The sequence below is a fragment of the Camelus ferus genome, chromosome 20 (genome assembly GCF_009834535.1).
Source record: "Camelus ferus isolate YT-003-E chromosome 20, BCGSAC_Cfer_1.0, whole genome shotgun sequence".
NCBI classification, from domain to species: Eukaryota; Metazoa; Chordata; class Mammalia; order Artiodactyla; family Camelidae; genus Camelus; species Camelus ferus.
In genome coordinates this window covers 23333455-23351018 of record NC_045715.1, presented here as the reverse complement: position 1 = coordinate 23351018, position 17564 = coordinate 23333455, and the positions used below count along the sequence as shown (strand labels likewise).

The 17564-nt window shown below is 52.3% G+C and overlaps 1 protein-coding gene across 1 annotated transcript in view; it reads right to left on the bottom strand.

The window, feature by feature from the left end:
- The window catches only part of ANKS1A (ankyrin repeat and sterile alpha motif domain containing 1A), a 176518-nt gene that overhangs the window by 8216 nt on the left and 150738 nt on the right, over positions 1-17564 (bottom strand). The window contains 4 exon segments of the mRNA XM_032462880.1: positions 918-1082; positions 2154-2261; positions 2354-2506; positions 3354-3452. Coding sequence (XP_032318771.1) covers positions 918-1082; positions 2154-2261; positions 2354-2506; positions 3354-3452 — 525 coding nt within the window.

Here is a 17564-nt window from a genome sequence, read left to right as displayed (position 1 = left end):
AGATGATGGGTCCTTAACTAGGCTTCTGGTGGAAGGAATGGGGACGAGGGAAAAATTCAGGAGACATTTATGATGTCCATTCCCAGCAGTATGCAAACTCCTTTGATATGGAGCAACTAAAATTGCTGGATAACGTGCTCTTTAAATCTTGTAAAATTCATGGCTGTGTTTGTGGAAAGGTGAGGGAAAGCCTCAGAGGCCAGAACTGAAAAGCTTGAGTCACGAGAGAAAAAGGAGCGAAGCTAAGGCTTACCCTACAGGGGACGAAGGACACCTGTCAGTGTCTAACAGGCCAGGGTGGGGCACAAGAGACAAAGCCTGTGGTCTCTGCAAGGCAGGAGGGAGGACAGGTGAGTCCTGAGTGAGTGCAGGAGCCCTGAGAGCAGCACCTTGAGAGGTCAGCGGCAGTAGAGCCGGAGGGACTGCAGGGCGGCCTCAGGCCCGGCAAGTCTCACAGCTGTGCCACTACTGGGCTGCAGGGACAGGGCAGGAAGAACGGAGTCAGACGCGGGCTGAGCTTGGCTGGGCAGGTGGGACAGCAGGGAGTGGGGTTGAGGAAGAGGGGAGAGAGTAGGTGTGAGGACCAAGCAAAGAAAGGGAGCCAAAGAAGGGGCGGAACTGGGGAGAAACTGAGGGCTGGTGGGCCCGAGGAGTCAGAGCGGATGGGTCTGGACTTCTGAGGCAAGTCCAGGCCACGTAAGCTGTGGGCGAGGCCTCAGCCGTGACAGGTGAAGTGAGTCCTGGCACGGGGTTCCTGGGGGCTGCATGCAGGCAGCTGGGTGGGAGTGAGGGGAGGAGGCTGCAGTCTTCCTCCTGCTCCTGACACCAGCCCAGCAGTGCACAGGCCTAGGGGCAGTGAGGTACCTGGGAGGCCCTGTCCTGCCAAGAGGGATGAAGGGAGCCCCCTCCCACCTTACCTGGATTCTGAAGTGCTCTGCTCGAGAGGGTACTGCAGGCTCATGGAGACTGTCATGCCGCCTCCTGCCTACGTCCCCAGGAGGCAGCAGCAGGTCAGCAGATCGCCCGGTGCAGGAGTCATTCTGGCTCAGGGGGGATGACGTCTGTGAGAGCAGGTCTTGGCACTGCAGCGGGGAGAAGTCCAGGTGAAACTTGGAACCTGTCAGGCCAGCCCTGAGCTTGCGGGCTCAGCCGGGTAGTCAAAACACCAGATTCTTCCAGCCAGGAAGCCCTGACAACCTGGTCCTGCAGGTGAGCAGCCACCGTGAGCACCCTGGTCACGAGTAAACCCTTTGGCCCAGAGACACATGGGGAGAAAGAGGGCAGGGCTGGGAAGCAATCTCCAATTTATCAACAATAAACCATCTGTCACAATCGACTGCAAGTCCTTGGGACACGTAACCAAATCCTGAGAAAAGACGGCGCTCCCAGCTGGCACGTGCACAGGCCTTACCCCACGGAGTGTGACTCAGTCACTTCCAATGTCAGCTGTGCGTCTGGTCCTCAGAACCAGTCTGGGCCCTGGCTTTCTCACATGTAAAAGGAGGGTAACATAACACCCACTCTGAGGCTGCCATAAATGGGCTGCGGCTCAGAGCCCAGAGCTTGTCAAGGGCTTGTCCCCGCAAATCGGCAGCAGGTACAGCCTTATAGGTCTGCGGGGCCAGCTCATCCTGAACCATGGGCTCAGTCTAACCAGCTTTTCAGGCAGAGATTACCTGGCTTGAGCAACAAAACATCTGTAAGGTTTTTAAAATCACAGGGATTTTCTTTCAGAAGACCTAGGGAGCATAGGTCCTGCTGTGTGTTCCATGCCCCGTCTCGGGCTCATGTAGACTGTCCGAGAGGGGCTCCCCGACCCCCACCCACCCCGCCTCCCCTGCTCAGCTGAACTGAACATTCAGACACTTGCTCTCCTACTTTTCCCAACATTTTTACCTGTATTTACCCTGTTACAGGCCATCTCAAGTCTCTCTGATGTTGATGGGAGGCATGTGATTTATAAACAGCCAGTCACTCCCCTCCCCACCCCACCATCCCGTGCAAGGTGCAGACGTAGCCCCAACAGAGGGAGGGGAGGGATCAGCTGCTCCTTGACTACAGAGGCGATGTTGCCTCTGAAGAATTCCTAAGGAATTCCGTTCCTAACAACACGAGGCGCACACACCTATCCCTGTCCACCCGTTGCAACTCACTCTTAGCTGGGAAAATCGTGGGGGCTTTTGGGGCGGCTCCTCGTAGGGTCTGTCTGCGAGGGAGGCGATGATGCGCTTGCGGTGGCCGAGCAGGTGAACCTTTAGCACCTGGGCAGGGTGGGGACAGAAGTCAGACCCCTGCCCGTGGATGCTTACGCTTCAGGAGCAGCCAGGCTAGGCCTGAGCAGAGCAGTACTCACATTGACAAGCTCCAGCTCCCAGAGGTTCTTCACAGTGTCAATGGAGCTGTAGCCACTTGAAAGGAAGGAATGGACGTAGTCCTGCAGCCCTAGGGAGTCCAGCCAGGAGGGCACAGATAGGGGGCTGTTCCCATCATAGCCCAGAGCCTTCACCTGTGGGGCAAGGAGGGGAGGTGGGACTGATGTCTTGGCGCTCAGGGGACAGGGACCCTGGGGACGCAGCCAGCTCACACGGACCACACCAGAGGCTGGGGCAGCTCCTGAGGGCCGAGGGGCCTGGGTCCTTAACTCCCCCGAGTCCGTCCGTCCACACAGCCCTTTCTATCTCAGCTCTGGTTTCGGGACCACCAGGGCACCCCAGGTCTGGGGAAAGTGCCCTATCGGGTAAGGCTAGGTGGAAGAGGATTTGCAGAAGACCCCCGCTGTGCAGTCACAAGGTCCCAGACCTGATGGGACAAGGAAATGGTGTCTGCGAAGCAGGCACTGCCTCGCTGCTAGGACTTGTTTGCGCTTCCCGAGCTCCGGACAAGGGGAAGGGACAGGGGAGTGCTGGAGTCAGCAGAGCTGAGGAGAGGCTCAGGCCTACCAGCCATGGCACCCCAGGGAAGACTGCCTCCTCTGCTGCCCTGAGGGCCCCAGGCCCCTAGGGAGGTCCTGACACCAGGGATCAGCACAGGCTGGCCTGGTCTCCAGTGAGTCAGGGGAGACCCCACAGGGGCTCCAGGTGACAGGCCAAGCCTGTGGGCACCAGGCTCTGTGCCAAGCAGATGCCGGCAGCCCCACTCCTGAGGTCAGACTAGGTCCTCACTGACCCTAGTGCTCTGCTGGCTCTCTGGGGCCTTAGAACGTGGCAAATAAACAGGACCCTGTGCTCCCGGGATGAAGGGCAGACACTCCACAGTGATCTGCATGAGCTATGCTCCACCCCTGCTCTGGGTCCAGGTGGAGGTAGGGAGACAGCCCTGGCAAAGGCCCAGGCTGCAGTGCTGTCGGTGGTCACCTTGGGCAGGGACCGCGCGGCCTGGAGCAACTTCCGCCTGTGCTGTGGGTCACTGATGCCAATTTCCCGCAGGTCTTGCTCTTCCATCACGTTAGACCCCTGAGAGCAGAAAGGAGAATATGAGTGAGGCCGCTGGCTACCTGAGGGAGTCAGGTCAGCCCCTCTTGGCCCCTAGCCAAACTCTTCTCCTTTGCCACAAGCACCACAAGGGAGTGAGCCCTGGGGTCCCGGCGGAGGCCGGGCCAGGCAGCAAGAGGCCTCATGTAGGCAGGAAAACACACTGCCCAGGCTGCCCACACTGCAACCCCGGCGGCTCCCAGGTGGGCTGGGCGGGGCCGGGGCACCAGCCGTAGCTCACCTGAGCCACGTGCATTTTTCTGGGGAGCAGGTTCCATCACTACCCAAGGTGAAGAACAGGAGGATGAACCCCAGCTTCCTCACAGACGATTTTGTGATTTAAGGCTGTAACAGCCACCTGGGGCAGGCAGCAGGGGCAGGCACCCAAGGAACCTGCCTCACCCCAAGGAGAGGGATCTCAAGGTGGGGCCTGCCCAGGTGAGGAGGGAGGGTCCTCCCTGACAAGGCAGCTGAGGGCAGCGCTGCCGAGGTGACGAGGAGGATGGCTGGCATTTGCCACATTTACTCACTACGTGACAGGGACAGAGAGCTTTTATGTGGGCCATCCCATTTCATGCTCCCAACCCCGGGTGCTAGGTTCTGTTTTAATCCTGGTTCTACAGGTGAGGAAACTGAGGCACACAGAGGTCAGAAACTTGCCCGAGGCTATACATGTGGTGGTGGAGCCAGACTGACTGGACTCCCCGCTCCAAACACGTCATGAGAACTTTTACTACTTCCAATGACATCATGGATTAGGTTTTCAGATTATGATACATGAAAAATCTTGGGTTCTGCCCTGTCCCTCAGCCCCAGTCCTTCCCCCTGCCAACACCAAGGGTAACTGTCACCACTCTCCTGGATGTCCCTCCAGAGCCCAGTGGGGCGCCTAGACACATGTGCACATTCATTTTCACACACATGTGATTCTTGTGCACATTGTTCAACATCTTATTCTTACTACTTAGTATATACAGGAGATTGCTCCACATCAGTATGTGGAGACCTGTATTTTTTAAAAGCTGCATTATCATCCAGGTTATGGACACATTATAAATGACAAAACCAGTTCCCTATTAAAGGAGGACTGTTTCCAATTTTTGCTTTTACAAATGGTGCTGCATAAGTCCCCCTGTATGTACATCATCTCTAGGGTGGTTATCAAGAAGAGATTCTGCCAAACCATTTTTGAGAAGAACAGAGCTGGAGGCATCACATGCCCTGACTTCAGACTATACTACAAAGCTACAGTAATCAAAACAATATGGTGGCACTGGTACAAAAACAGAAACATAGAAATGGAACAGAATAAAGAGCTCAGAAATAAACCCATGCTTACATGGTTAATTCAGCTATGACAAATGAGGCAAGAATACATAATGAGGAAAAGACAGCCTTTTCAACAGTGTTCAGAAAACTGGACAGCTACATGCAAAATAATCAAACTGGATTACTTTCTCACACCATATACAAAAATACACTTAAAATGGATTAAAGATTTGAATATAAGACCTAAAACTTCCAGAAGAAAACACAGGCAGTATACTCTGTGACATCAGTCTTAGCAATATTTTTTGGATCTGTCTTCTCAGGCAAGGGAAACAAAAGCAAAAGTAAACAGATGGAACTATTTCAAACTAAAAAGCTTTCAGACAGCAAAGGAAACTCTCAAGAAAATGAAAAAGCAGCCTACTGAATGGGAGAAGATATTTGCAAACAGCCTATCAGATAAGGGGTTAACATCCAAAATATACAATCAACATAAAAAACCCAAACAACTCTTTTTAAAAAATGGGCAGAGGATCTGAATAGCAATTTTTCCAAAGAAGATATACAGGTGGCAAACAGACACATTGAAAAGATGTTCGATGTCACTAATAAGGGAAATGCAACTCAAAATCACAATGAGATATCACCTCATACCTGTCAAAATGGCTACTATCAAAAAGACAACAAATAAGTGTTGGTGAGAATGTGGAGAAAAGGGAACTCTTGTGCACTGTAGGGACTGTAAATTGGTACACTGATAGGTAAATGAATGGTGTAGAGAGAGAGAGAGAGAGAGAGTGTGTGTGTGTGTGTGTGTGTGTGTGTGTGTGTGTGTGTGTGTGACTGGAATATTACTCCGCCATAAAAAAGAATGAAATATTGATATTTGCGACAACATGGATGGGGTCTAGAGGGTATTATGCTCAGTGAAATAAGTCAAACAAAGGTAAATATCATATGATCTCATGTATATGTGGAATCTAAAAAACAAAATGAACAAGCAAACCAAAATGAAAACACTCATAGATATAGGGAACAAACAGGTGGTTGCCAGGGGGGGAAGTGAGGGAGGTGGGGGGTAGTGGGGGGGAGAAATAGATAAAGGAGATTAAGAGGTACAAACGTTCAGTTATAAAATAAATAAGCCATGGGGATATAACATACAGCATAAGGAATATGGTCAATAATATTGTAATAACTTTGGGGACAGATGGCTACTAGATTTATCATGGTGACCATTTCATAATGTATGCAAATGTCAAACCACTATGTAACACACCTGAAACCAAGAAAATACTGCATGTCAACTATATTTCAATTTGAAAAATAATTTAAAATAATTTCAAGAAAGGATAAAAAGGAACAGATATTGCTTTGTCAGAGGGTATGTGTGTTTAGGAGTCTGACAGATGTTCATACTCCCATCGGTGCAACACTGTGCAGAATTGGCTTATCACTGCACATTTCTTATCATAAGATCATCCCACTCACGGGTGAGCTTGAGCATCTTTTCATTTTATCCATCAAGCATTTACAGAGCACCTACTGCCCTCCTCCATGTTCTACATGCTTTGCACATGCTAAACCATTTAATCACAGGGACCACTGTTACCCCATTTTAGAACTCAGGAAGCTGAGGCCCAGAGAGCATCAGTAACCTGTGGAGGCAAGATTCAGCCCAACGCTCACATCCAAAGGGCTCCAGGCCAGATGTGGGGAGCAGGCGCAGCTCCTTTTCCAGGAATTACCCAGTTTACCCTCTGCGTGTTCATCTATGGAGTTGCTGGTCTCTTCTGTATTTGATTTGTAGGAGTTCTTTCTCTAGTAAGGAAATTAACCCTTTATCTATGAGGGTTAGGCATCAGTCTTTCCCATTTGTCAGTCTTGTGACTCTCATGCTGCTTTGTTCATGCAGAACCCATCTTCCTGTACCTCAACGCACCCCATGTCCCTTGTGGAGTTTCTCTCAGTTCTATCAGGCTTAAAAAGGTCTCCCGTCTCCAAGATTTTTAAAACAAATCTTCCACATTTTCTTCCTGTAATCTCAGAGTATCACTTTTTTTTAACCATTATAACTTTCATCTATCTGGAATTTATTTTTAAAAATTGAAGTATATCAGTTTACAATTTTGTGTCAATACCTGGTGTACAGCATAATGCTTCAGTCATACATGTACACGCATTATTCGTTTTCATATTCTTTTTCACTACAGGTTACTAAAAGATGGAATTAACTTTGATGTAAGATTTAAGGGTCAAGATCCACTTAATGTTTTTTCCAGGCAGCAGGTTGTCTGTTTCTCAAATGAACTATCTTTTCCCCATCAATCTGAAGTGACCTCTGATATGTCCTAAATTCCTGTGTTTCCGAGACTCTTTCTGGACCTTTTATTCTATTGAGGTGGGTTTTCCTTGTGCCCATTTTACAGGTGGAAAAGCTAAGTGACTTGGGTCAGCTCATGCAGACCATTACTTGGTGACCTCACCTCTGTGCCCTAGCTGTAGTGACTGCTGGTGTGGGAGGCTCCCCAGAGCCTGTGCATGGTGACAAAAATTTTTCCCCATTGAGGACACAGAGAAGACAAGCCATAAGCTTGAGAGAGTCAGGTGAAGACAGCACTGAAGCCAGACCAGAATCTCGGCACACCCTCGGCTGGGACACTAGGGAGACCTGGGCCTGCAGAAGGTCCCCTGGGCCCTGGGCACCAGTCCAGGTATGACCAGCTCCCAAGTCATCCTGGGCCCAGGAGTCACCACGCTGAGTTCCCACAGTCACTCTGGGCCCAAATCTAGGGTGTGCTATGGGGAGAAGCAGAGAGAGGGGAACATCTGCTCAGACCTCCTACCTGATGAGGACACCTCAGTGAGGACCTGAACTGAACCAAATGGGGAACCTCCAAGAGGGCGGCACTGCACTGATGTTCTGAGCTCCTCCTGTAATCCCAACGTTTATTCGAAGATTTCACAAGCTTTCAGGGTAATGTTAATGAGAACTGAACACTAACAACCAGGAACCCAGATCCAACTGCAGACAGGGCCTTCATTACCCAGACCCCCAGTCAAGAGAACTGGGGGCTGTATGCGGCTTTGAGGAGAGGAAACACATGGAGACAAAATGAAAACAAAGGATGTGGTGGAAAATCAAAGCAAACAGTTGCCAGAGCTCGTCCTGGGTGCAGTGCAGGGTCCTGTGGATTTCCTCAACTGGCCCCATCTACACTCTATGAGAGCAGTTTGTGCACTATGAGGTGCTCTAAATCCTCAAAGACAAGAAACATTCTGGAAGGTATTGCATCCTCTTGAATGAGGAAGAAAGAGACCAGTGCCTCTCAGGAACATTTTCATGAGGAGATTTATGGGGGGGAAGGGGACTTTCTACTTTACCTTCTACCACACTAACATTTACCAAGAGCTTTCTATACGTATGGCCCTGTTCTGAGTTCTCAGTGAGTTAACAGTTATGGAGCTAATAAAGTAGAACAGCTCACTGGCCTAAGCATTTGAGTGAACAGAGATCATCTTAAGAGTTTAATAAAGTTTCTAAGTGAAATCTGAAACATAACTAGCTAACACTTGGCTTGGTTGGGTTCAGTCCCTGTGGGAGAGGGGACAGAGGGCAGCAGAGGTGGGTGTGACTTCACAGCACCTCCTTGTCCTGGGCTCTGTCTCTAACCTTTTGCTGTCCTGTCACTGCGTCCTCACAACCGCCTGGCGGGTTACACGGCCATTGGGGGCCAGGACGTCTGCCTTCTGAGCCATGGCCTGCTTTCTAGATATGGGGAGGGGGAGCACAGCGAGCAGTGGTTCTCAGGTGACTGGCTCTGGGCAAAAGAACCAGGTCTGTGTGTCCTTTTGCTGGGACCTGACTCCCTGGCAGACTGTGAGGGCGGCCAGGCTCCTCTGGAGCTGTCCAAATCCACCCCCTCCCCCTGCCAGCTGGGTACTTAGGACCCAGCAGGTGGCAGTGTGGTTAAGTCCACCAAGCCCTCCAACAAGCTCAGGCCTGGCAGGAGCCCTGGTAGGAGCAATTCAGAGCTGAAGGGAAGGACCGCGGATGGCCCGGGAGAGGCTCAGGCAGCCTACAGATGGCAGTGAGCAACAGAGCCCTGCCCCTCCTCCCTACTGCTTCCTGTTCCTTCTCCCAATGGTCCTTCCTGCTCTCCCTGGGCTGACCCCTCACTCCCCAAGCTCCGGGGGGTGGGCCTGTGTTCTGGGCAAGAAAGATGCCCCTGCTCAACCCTCCTCTCCCTCCTGGCCCACATGCCAGTGGGTGCGTGTGGTCACTACAAACCCAGCCTGGGAAGGCGGTCCTGGCTCAGACCAGGGTCCAGTTCCGTGTTCAGTGACCTGCACCCCAGATGACTGCTCACGACAGCTCCGTCACTGCAGCCAGAGTCCAGTGGTGGGTGAAATTATGGGATGCCTATGTGCTGGAGAGTGTGCAGTCGTTGCAGGTATTCATGATGGATAGTTAAATGTCGCAGGGAGGAGTGTGCATGCAGCATGTCAGCGTGTGAAAAAGCAGGTTAAATAAATTATATATATATACACCACAGATCCCAATCTGTTAAAGTTTCTTTTTTTAACAATAAAAGCTTAGAAAAATAAACCAAAATGCTAGAAGTGGTCACAATCTTACTTTTTAAAAATATTAATTCATTTAGAAGAATTCACCAGAAAGGTAACCTTATTTTTCCCCCCACCGAGGTAATGGATTTATAGTGGTTTTTACATTTTTTGTTGTACTTTATTTTCAAAAAAGTTTTTACAATAAATTTGTATAACTTTTCTACTCAGAAGAAAAAAAATTTTTTAACGTAGGAGAGAGACAGAGGCAGGGCCCAGTGAAAATCTACAACATTCTGGAAAGCAGAGACAGTGTAAGCACCGTTGAACCAGCCAGTGCCCAGGGAAGCTATAAGCTACCCCACGGTGCAGAGATTCTGGAGGAGGCCAGGGACCTGCACCTGCCTTGGGCCAAGAGGGAGATGCGGGGGCCTCTTGCTGAACCAGTTGCTTATCTGTTAAGGAGCTTTAGCAGCTCAGGCAGGACCCGCAAATCAATTCAGGGATGGGTGTGGCGACTGTCAGCTCACTCAGAAGGCTCTTCCCTCATTCTTCCATCCTCTCTACCTCTGATTTGAGAAACCTGCTCTTAAGGTCTTAATTTGCATTTTCATGTGTATCAGGTTGAGCACCCTCCTACCCCTGGCCCCCCAACTCCTTTCTCCCAATCCAGTGCCTCCTCTGTCTGGAGCCCCTCTTCCCACAGTCCCCTGCTCCTTGAGGACCGAGAAAGGACTGGAAGGAAGAGGGAGGGGCTGAAGCGAGAGGCACAAGTGCCAGGCTCTTCCCTGAGGTGAAATCAGGCCAGGACAATAGGTCAGTCTTCCTTCCCTGAGAGGGGAGGTTTCAGCCTTTGTTTTTTTATGACTCCTGGCAGGAGAAATGACCAAGTGATTGAGAAGAGAGAGGCCATACTGAATATGGAAATGAGGCTGGAGGGGGTGGGCTGAGTGGAAAGTCTGGAAAGTACAGCTGAGAGATGAGGAACCCCCTACTGAGGCGAGTCCAGCCTGGCACTTCTCTGCACAGCAGTCACTCTTCCATCAGAACATTTAGGCCTTTGAAAGGAAGTCAGATCCCAGAGGGGCCAGAGTGGGAAAGCCCAGGTGCGCTGTCTCCTAGCCGGCTTTTTCACATGCTGACATGCTCATGCACACTCCTCCCCGCAACATTTAATTGTCCATCACGAATGCCTCCAACGACTGCACACTCTCCAGTACGTTGGCATCCCAAAATTCCACCCACCACTGGACATTCTGGCTCCTCCACCACATGCACCTTTGCAGTCTATGTTACTGGCTGCAGCGACGAAGCTGCTGTGGACACAGTTGTCAGGGGTGCAGGTCACCGAACACCAGACCAGTCCAGGTCTGAGTGAGGACTGCCTTCTAGGGGTTGTACTGACCACACACACACACACACACACACACACACACACACTGGCGGGTGGGCCAGGAGGGGTGAGCACATGTGTCTTTCTCGCTCAGACCAAAGCACAGCCCCAGGGAGCTTGTAGAGTGAGGGGTAACCCAGGGAGCAGGAAGGACCACTGGGAAAAGGAACAGGAAGCGGAAGGGAGGAGGGGCAGGGCTCTGTTGCTTACTGCTGTGGCCTAAAAATCTTAGTAATGATGGAAAATGGAAGCCATGCTCCCTGAACACCACGCATTTACTCCTCCAGGGGTTGAGGGCTTTCTGTGTGCCAGTAACTGCACAAGGCAGCAGTGGTATAAGGGAATAAGAACTGGGTTCAAATCCTGATTTTGCTGTTCAAGGTTCTTACCAAGTCAGAACCTTGTAAACAGGAACAAAGTCACCTGCCTGTCAGAGTTAAAAATGCTCAATGGCTCTCCCTGTGTTCATCTGTTCACCGCTGCCTGGCCCAGTCGACCCCCACTCCTCTGGGACTCAGTCACAGAACTTTCCAAACTGACATCTTCCCCTGGCTCACGGGTGCCCTAGAAAAAGGTCAACAGGAGGGGCTCAGCCTTGACCCCCATTCCCTGCTCTCCTAATGACACCAACCCCAGCCTAGACCCGTCTTCATCTGGAGAGACAGAACACGGTGGTGACAGAGAGCAACTAGTTCCAGAGAAGATGAGGATGAAGCACAAATGTTACCAGCTCCTAGTTCCTGAAGCCAGAGGCCATCTCCCCCATTGATCTCATGGGAAGGGCTGTCAGGGACAGCTCTCCTCCCAGGTTCAGGAGAGAAGCACCCCTCAGGACCCTGTTGTCCCAAGTAGCTTCCTGGTGTCCTCCTTCTCTCTGTACCTGGAGAAGCATCCTTCCATTCATCTGCCGCCAATCACCCCAGGACATTTGCCCTTCTGAGGCCTTGTCTGAGGTCAAGGTGCTACAGTCCCCACTAAGTCATCAGTGTAGGTTAGCCAGGCACAGGTCAGTCGGAGTCAAAGGGCCTGGGTCCGAGACCACCCACAGCAGGCTTTACCCCTCAGACCTGAGGACAAAGCTGATCTCTGCTGCCTGCTTCTGCCGCAGAGAAGATGCCACCTTCCCACCTCATGTTCTCACACACAGCCAGGGTCACGGTTGGTCTCGATTTCGGCTATGTCCCCAAAGCTATACTGTGCCCCCTTCAGAGCTTATGTCCATGAAGTAACCAGTCAAATGAGATCCCATGGGACAGGGACAGCCGGAGGCAGAGCAACCTGCCTGAAAGCATTTGGGACCTGCAGGAAATCCATGTCTCCTGACTCCCAGCTGGCTCTCTTTGTGAGTAAGTGGAGCCCTGCGTTTTCTCTTGATTAATTCCCCATCCTTAACTGTGGCCTCAGCCAGCTGCCCGCGGCCATGGAGTCTCACTGAGGGTGGAAGGCAGAAATGCCTGCCACTGACCTGTGGTGGTGGCAGCTGTGGGTCCAGAAGGGCTTTGGTGGCCCCAAGCCACTGCCAAGAGCTTACTGGGGTCTGAGCCCACCAGCTTCTTTTCTAGCCCTTTGGAGAATGTCCCCCAACACACAGTGGGCAGATGGAATGGTCTGCCTGACCCGGACGTGGACCTTCAGTGATGAGCCAGCCAAGCCCACTGGCTCCGACCTTCGGGGACAAGCTGAGTATGAGTATGGGAAAGGGAGGCATTGGGACTAGAGTGGGAGGTGAGGGCACCACTCTGGGCTCAGGAGAGCCAGCTTAAGTCACAACTCAGCTGCCTGCTTGAGGAGAACCTAAGCAGATTACGTAATCCAAGAATCCTGAGTGTGGTGTCCAGGGACCCCAGGAGTCCACAGATGGGCTTCGGGGATGCCCGTGGGCACCTGAGTCATAACTGACCTTTAGTGTGTTGGGAGGTCTGTGCCTCTGACAGAGACACGCAGGACCCCCGCCCTGCCCCCTGTACTTTCTGCACAGGTCCACTGGGGGTTGACTAAACGAACACACGGACAAGCTGAGATGCCAGGACAGAACCCCCTACTGCTGCTGCTCACATGGAGGTATCAGCAATCTGAAGCTACATGACAGGATGTGCTCCAGCCCAATTCCATCTTAAAGTGCAGTTAATTACATGAACAGACGTGAAAACAGTTCTCAAATTTCCTTCCGCTGTGAAGGGGACCAGAGAAGTCCAGAGTAGTACCTGGGGCACGGAGAGCTGGATCCTGAGTAACTCCAGGGAGAGCAAGAGAGTGCATGTGCCCGCAAAGGGGCCCAAAGTGAGCCTGGCTCTCATCTCAAGGTACAAGAGCCCGGCAGAGACACCTGGTGCCACACTGACCCTGGGACATCAAGGAGCTAAGTTCTTAAGTGATCCCAGAACTGAGTTAGTCCAGGAGTCAGGATCCATGCTTGTCTAAGAATATTCCTTTCAGAGCCTTAGCTCTACCAACAATCCAGTGACCCAGCTGAGGAAATCTCCTTCTCAGGTCCTGCTTCACACAGGGGCACAGCACACCCCGAGCAGTCAGTGCCCAGAGTGCCCCATGGAGAGACAGCCAGGGGCTGGTGGAAAGAGGTCAAGGCCAGGAGATGCAGTGCCGCCAGCACCTCCGCCCAGGCTGGCAGCGGCCCCTTGAAGACAGGAGGGAAGAGGGCAAAGGGAGGGATTTCAGAGGCGGGTGAGGGGGCAGCATGGGAAGCCAGGGCAGGAACCCACAGGCACAGCCCCACTGCAACCATGAAGCTGCTTCTGGGCTGAAGCGTGAGGCTAATCTGGGGACAGGAGCAGGAAGGGAATCCGGGGCTCGGGGGACCTGGCTGGAAATCTCAGAAGCCAGTAACGAAGGACCTCCTTGCCGGAGCTGATGCCTTCAGATCTCCCCAGGGCTCACTCCTTGTCACCTGTCCTCTCTCTCCAACACGTGGGAATGAGCTGGCATAGTCTCAGAAACAGACAGGCAAACAGGGGGACGGCACATGGCAGAAGCCTGTGGAGAAATAAACTGGCAGGAGGAGCACGAGGCCTCCCTGACGCTGCCCCAAGAGGTGACAGGCTTGCCGGCTCAGTCCATTTCCAGCCCAACCCAAGCCTGCTGCTGACTCCTTTCCTTTATCCACTTGTCCATCCATCAGCCCCAACCACTTCCCACATGCCCGCTCTCAGTTCCTCTCTGCTGTCCAAGGGGCACTGTGGTGAGCGCTCGGCCACAGGACTGCCCCCCACATCCAGGCCCAGAGCCGGGCTGTCTAGGCCCCTCACGGTCAGGCCCAGCCCACCCCGGCTGCCCAGTCAGAGCCCTGCCCTTCTCTGCACTGGAGCGGCCTCCTCACTCACCACAAGCAGTGCGGGCCTCACCCTGGAGTCTCTCCAGGTCCCACAGCCTCTACAAAACTGCCTGGACAGAGACTGTAACCCAGGGGTTCAAGTTGGACAGATCTGGGCTAGCGTCCCAACTCTTCCTCTTACTGGCAGTGCCTCCACCCTCTGGGCCCTAGCGGCTCCATCTGCACTTGACCAATAGCCCCCGGGGGCTGGGTGCCAGCTCAGGGCCAGGCAGGCAGTAAGCCCTCGGTGAGTGCAGGGCTTCCTCCCTCTGCGCTCCTGCGGCACTTAGGAGCCTCACCACAGCACTTAATGCTTGGCCGCTTGGCTGGTCTGTCTGTTTCTACTGCTTTCTGTGCCCCTCCCTCCCCGCTGGATGGCAAGCTCCTAAGACACCTAAGTTATTTGCTCTTCTGATTTCAGGTCCATTCACTGTAGAAAACACAGAAAATCTATTTCACTCCAAAAATGAAAAGGAAGTCACCAGTAATCCCCCCGAGAACCATGGAAACCATTCTGGCTCACTCCCTTGCCCCTCTCGAGGTTTTCTTTTTTGAAAACTAAGATCACGTTTCATGTGGATTTTGGGGTCTCAATGTCTTCACTCAACACTCCAAGGTGAACACTTCTCCACATGAGACAGTCTTAACATTTTTTAAACATCATATCATACTCCTGCATGAGGGACACCAGCATTCACTCAATCAACACGTCCGTGAAGTGGGGTCAGGCCGAGTCCCCAGACACGGAGACCAGCACCAGCACGCTTGAGCTGCAAACTTGCCAACCACCAATTACCTCCCTTCCATGCTGATTAAATGTATTTCCTCCCTTCTCCTAAGAAAGCCCATTTCCTGCGGACAAGATTTGTGAAAAATGGAACTGGCTATGATGCGAGAGCCAGTGTGGTGGGTTGGCCAGCAGGTGTGTGAGCCAGGCTCCCCACACCATCTGCCAGGGTCTGGGGTCAGCCCCCCTTGGTCTTGGGAGCACCTGGCAGCCCCCACTGTCCAGCTCCTGACCCCTGCAAATCAATGGCCCATTCTGCCTGTAGGCAAGAGAGTGTGAATTAAGTTCAAGTTGCAACACTTGCGGGTCCCGCTCAGTCATCACATCACAGGAGGATGAGCCAAGAGAAAGGAGATGTTGAGCTGAGACAAGACAGGACCCAGGAGTCCGTGACCAAGGTCTTCAATTTTCTAAAGGGCTTAAGAGTGTTCTGTGTTTACCAAAAGGTAAACCTGGAACCAAGGGACAAAAGCCATAAGGGTACAGATTTTTGGCTCAATACAAAGAGTGTCCTAAATGCAGAGTGAATGGGGTATACCCCTTTGGAAGGTGTTGAGTCCCCCTGCACTAGGAAAGCACTGTGGCAGAGATCATCTGGAAGGGATTCAGGCACAGAGGGGATGATTAAAGCACATGATGTTAAAGCCACTTCCATCCCCAAGAGGGGGCCACGTGACCCTGAAAATGCCTTGTGCTCCTCCCACAACAACTCATAGGACCCTGTCCAGGGAGATTTCACAGTAGCCCTCAGCCTCCAGGTATTCCTACTACATCTAGAGCCTGGCTTCCTGGGAGCCACTTGTGCATCTTGTAGAAGAGTCTCCAGGGCATTTCAGAACTAAGGGAAACATTTCCAGCCTGCTGAAAACCAAACCAGAGGGATAAAACCATAGCTAACGTGATGTAAGTTATACCATCTGCAAGGAGGGAATGTCTCTAAACAAAAATGCCCCTTTCTTGTGTGTTTCCTTCCTCTTTTTTCTGGCTGCTAAAACTTAATTAGCCTTGCAGCCCATCTGGCCACTTACAGGTAATTACCCAGGATACTTTGCATGGCTACTCAGGCCACTCTAGGTATCAGAAGGGACACACTAAACTGAGGTGTCCTCAGCATTCCTTCCTGTATAGACTCCACCTGCCAGCTGTTCCTCCAGAACGGAGAGAGCAGAGAGAAAAGGGCTTGTACCCATAGCAGCAGGAGCGCCTGGAAGGGCCATGGAAGAATTGAGCTGCTGGCTTCCCCGTGAGTGCCTTTCCCATATAGGGACAGACGCATTCTAACAGAGGCCCTGCATCTTGCGTGAATGTCTGGCTTCCCCAGGTGCCTGCCCAGCTACTTTCTGGTCAGAGCACAGGGAGGGGCAGGGAAGCGGTTTTAAAGGAGTCTTGATATTCAATGACTGGGAGACTTACCCTTTCCAGAACTGGCAGAAGGAGGGGTGAGAAATCAGGAGCTCAGCCTCTAAGATACCAAAGCATGGGGAGGGGACACTGTGACATCCAGGGCCACTCTCCCTTGTCCATATGATGGCTAGTCTGAGGAAAGGTGGTGCTCAGAGAGGGAAGGCCCCTTGACACTCAGAGCTGAGGGCCAACCGTCCCTGCTCAGTAGCTGAACCTCCTTTTCGGGTTTGTCAGACCTTCCTAAAGGTACGTAATGAGTCAGGGATTAGGTTCTAAGAACCATAAATACACTTAGTTCAACTTTTAAAAACTGCTATTTAAAACCTAAGATTTTTAAAAGCTGAAAAATAACTGGCCCTAAGCAGGCCCTGGAAGGGTGGTTTGCGGCAACCTTCACTGTCTGCCCTGGGGCCGGAGACAGCCGAGGGAGGTGTCATCCCAGTCAGGGTCCCTCCTGAGAGCCCCAGGCCAGCTCCCTGGGCAGGCTGCTACTCGGGAGACACCAAATGCCACCTGGTCGGCAGAACCCCCTAGAGACCCACACTGGAGAGTAGAGGGCGTGGGGAGCTCTGGGCTGACTGACCACCACCCCTCAACACGGCAGGGGAGGGAAGAGGGCAGTTAGAGATGTGCCTCTGAGAGCGAAGACACCTCATCATCTGCTCAGGAATGCGTCCCCAGGCATTGTGAGAGCAGGGAACAGGCCTGCCAGGAAGCAAGGATATGCCTCAAACCCAGCTCCTGAGATAACATACACAAGAGGATGACTTAAAGCACATAAGCGGTTCCATTCCCACTCCCCATATCCACATGTAAGAAAAAGGCCATGCATCATGGGGGTCAGAGCATGAGCCTCAGACTCAGAGCACCAGGGCGCACGTTCTGCCCACACCAGAGTGTGAACGTGAGCATGAAACGTAACTGCTCTGTACTGGAAAAGGGAGATGACAGCATTAACACACGTCTCAGGGCCATGGGGAAGACTCAGTGAGCTAACACATGCAAACCACTTAAACGGCTTCTTGCACACAGTGAGCAGGAATACGAAGTGTCAGCTCCTGTCATCACTGCTGTGTTAATGCCCGCCCTGGGGAGGCCGGGGCAGCCTCTGAGGGGAGCCGAAGCCCTCAGCTCAGCCCTGCCCAGGCTATACTACCCAGGCGCAACCCACGAGGATGCCTCAGAGAGGGCTTCCAGGAGAGTGAAAGTCACAGGCACCCACCCTGAGCTGCTTCCTGGACTGACAGTGAGCACGGGATCCGGAGCCCAGGGTCCTAGCCAGGTCCCTACCCCACAGGGGGCCTGAGGAAAGACACCTAGGTTTTCCTTTTCCTTTTTTCTGACCTG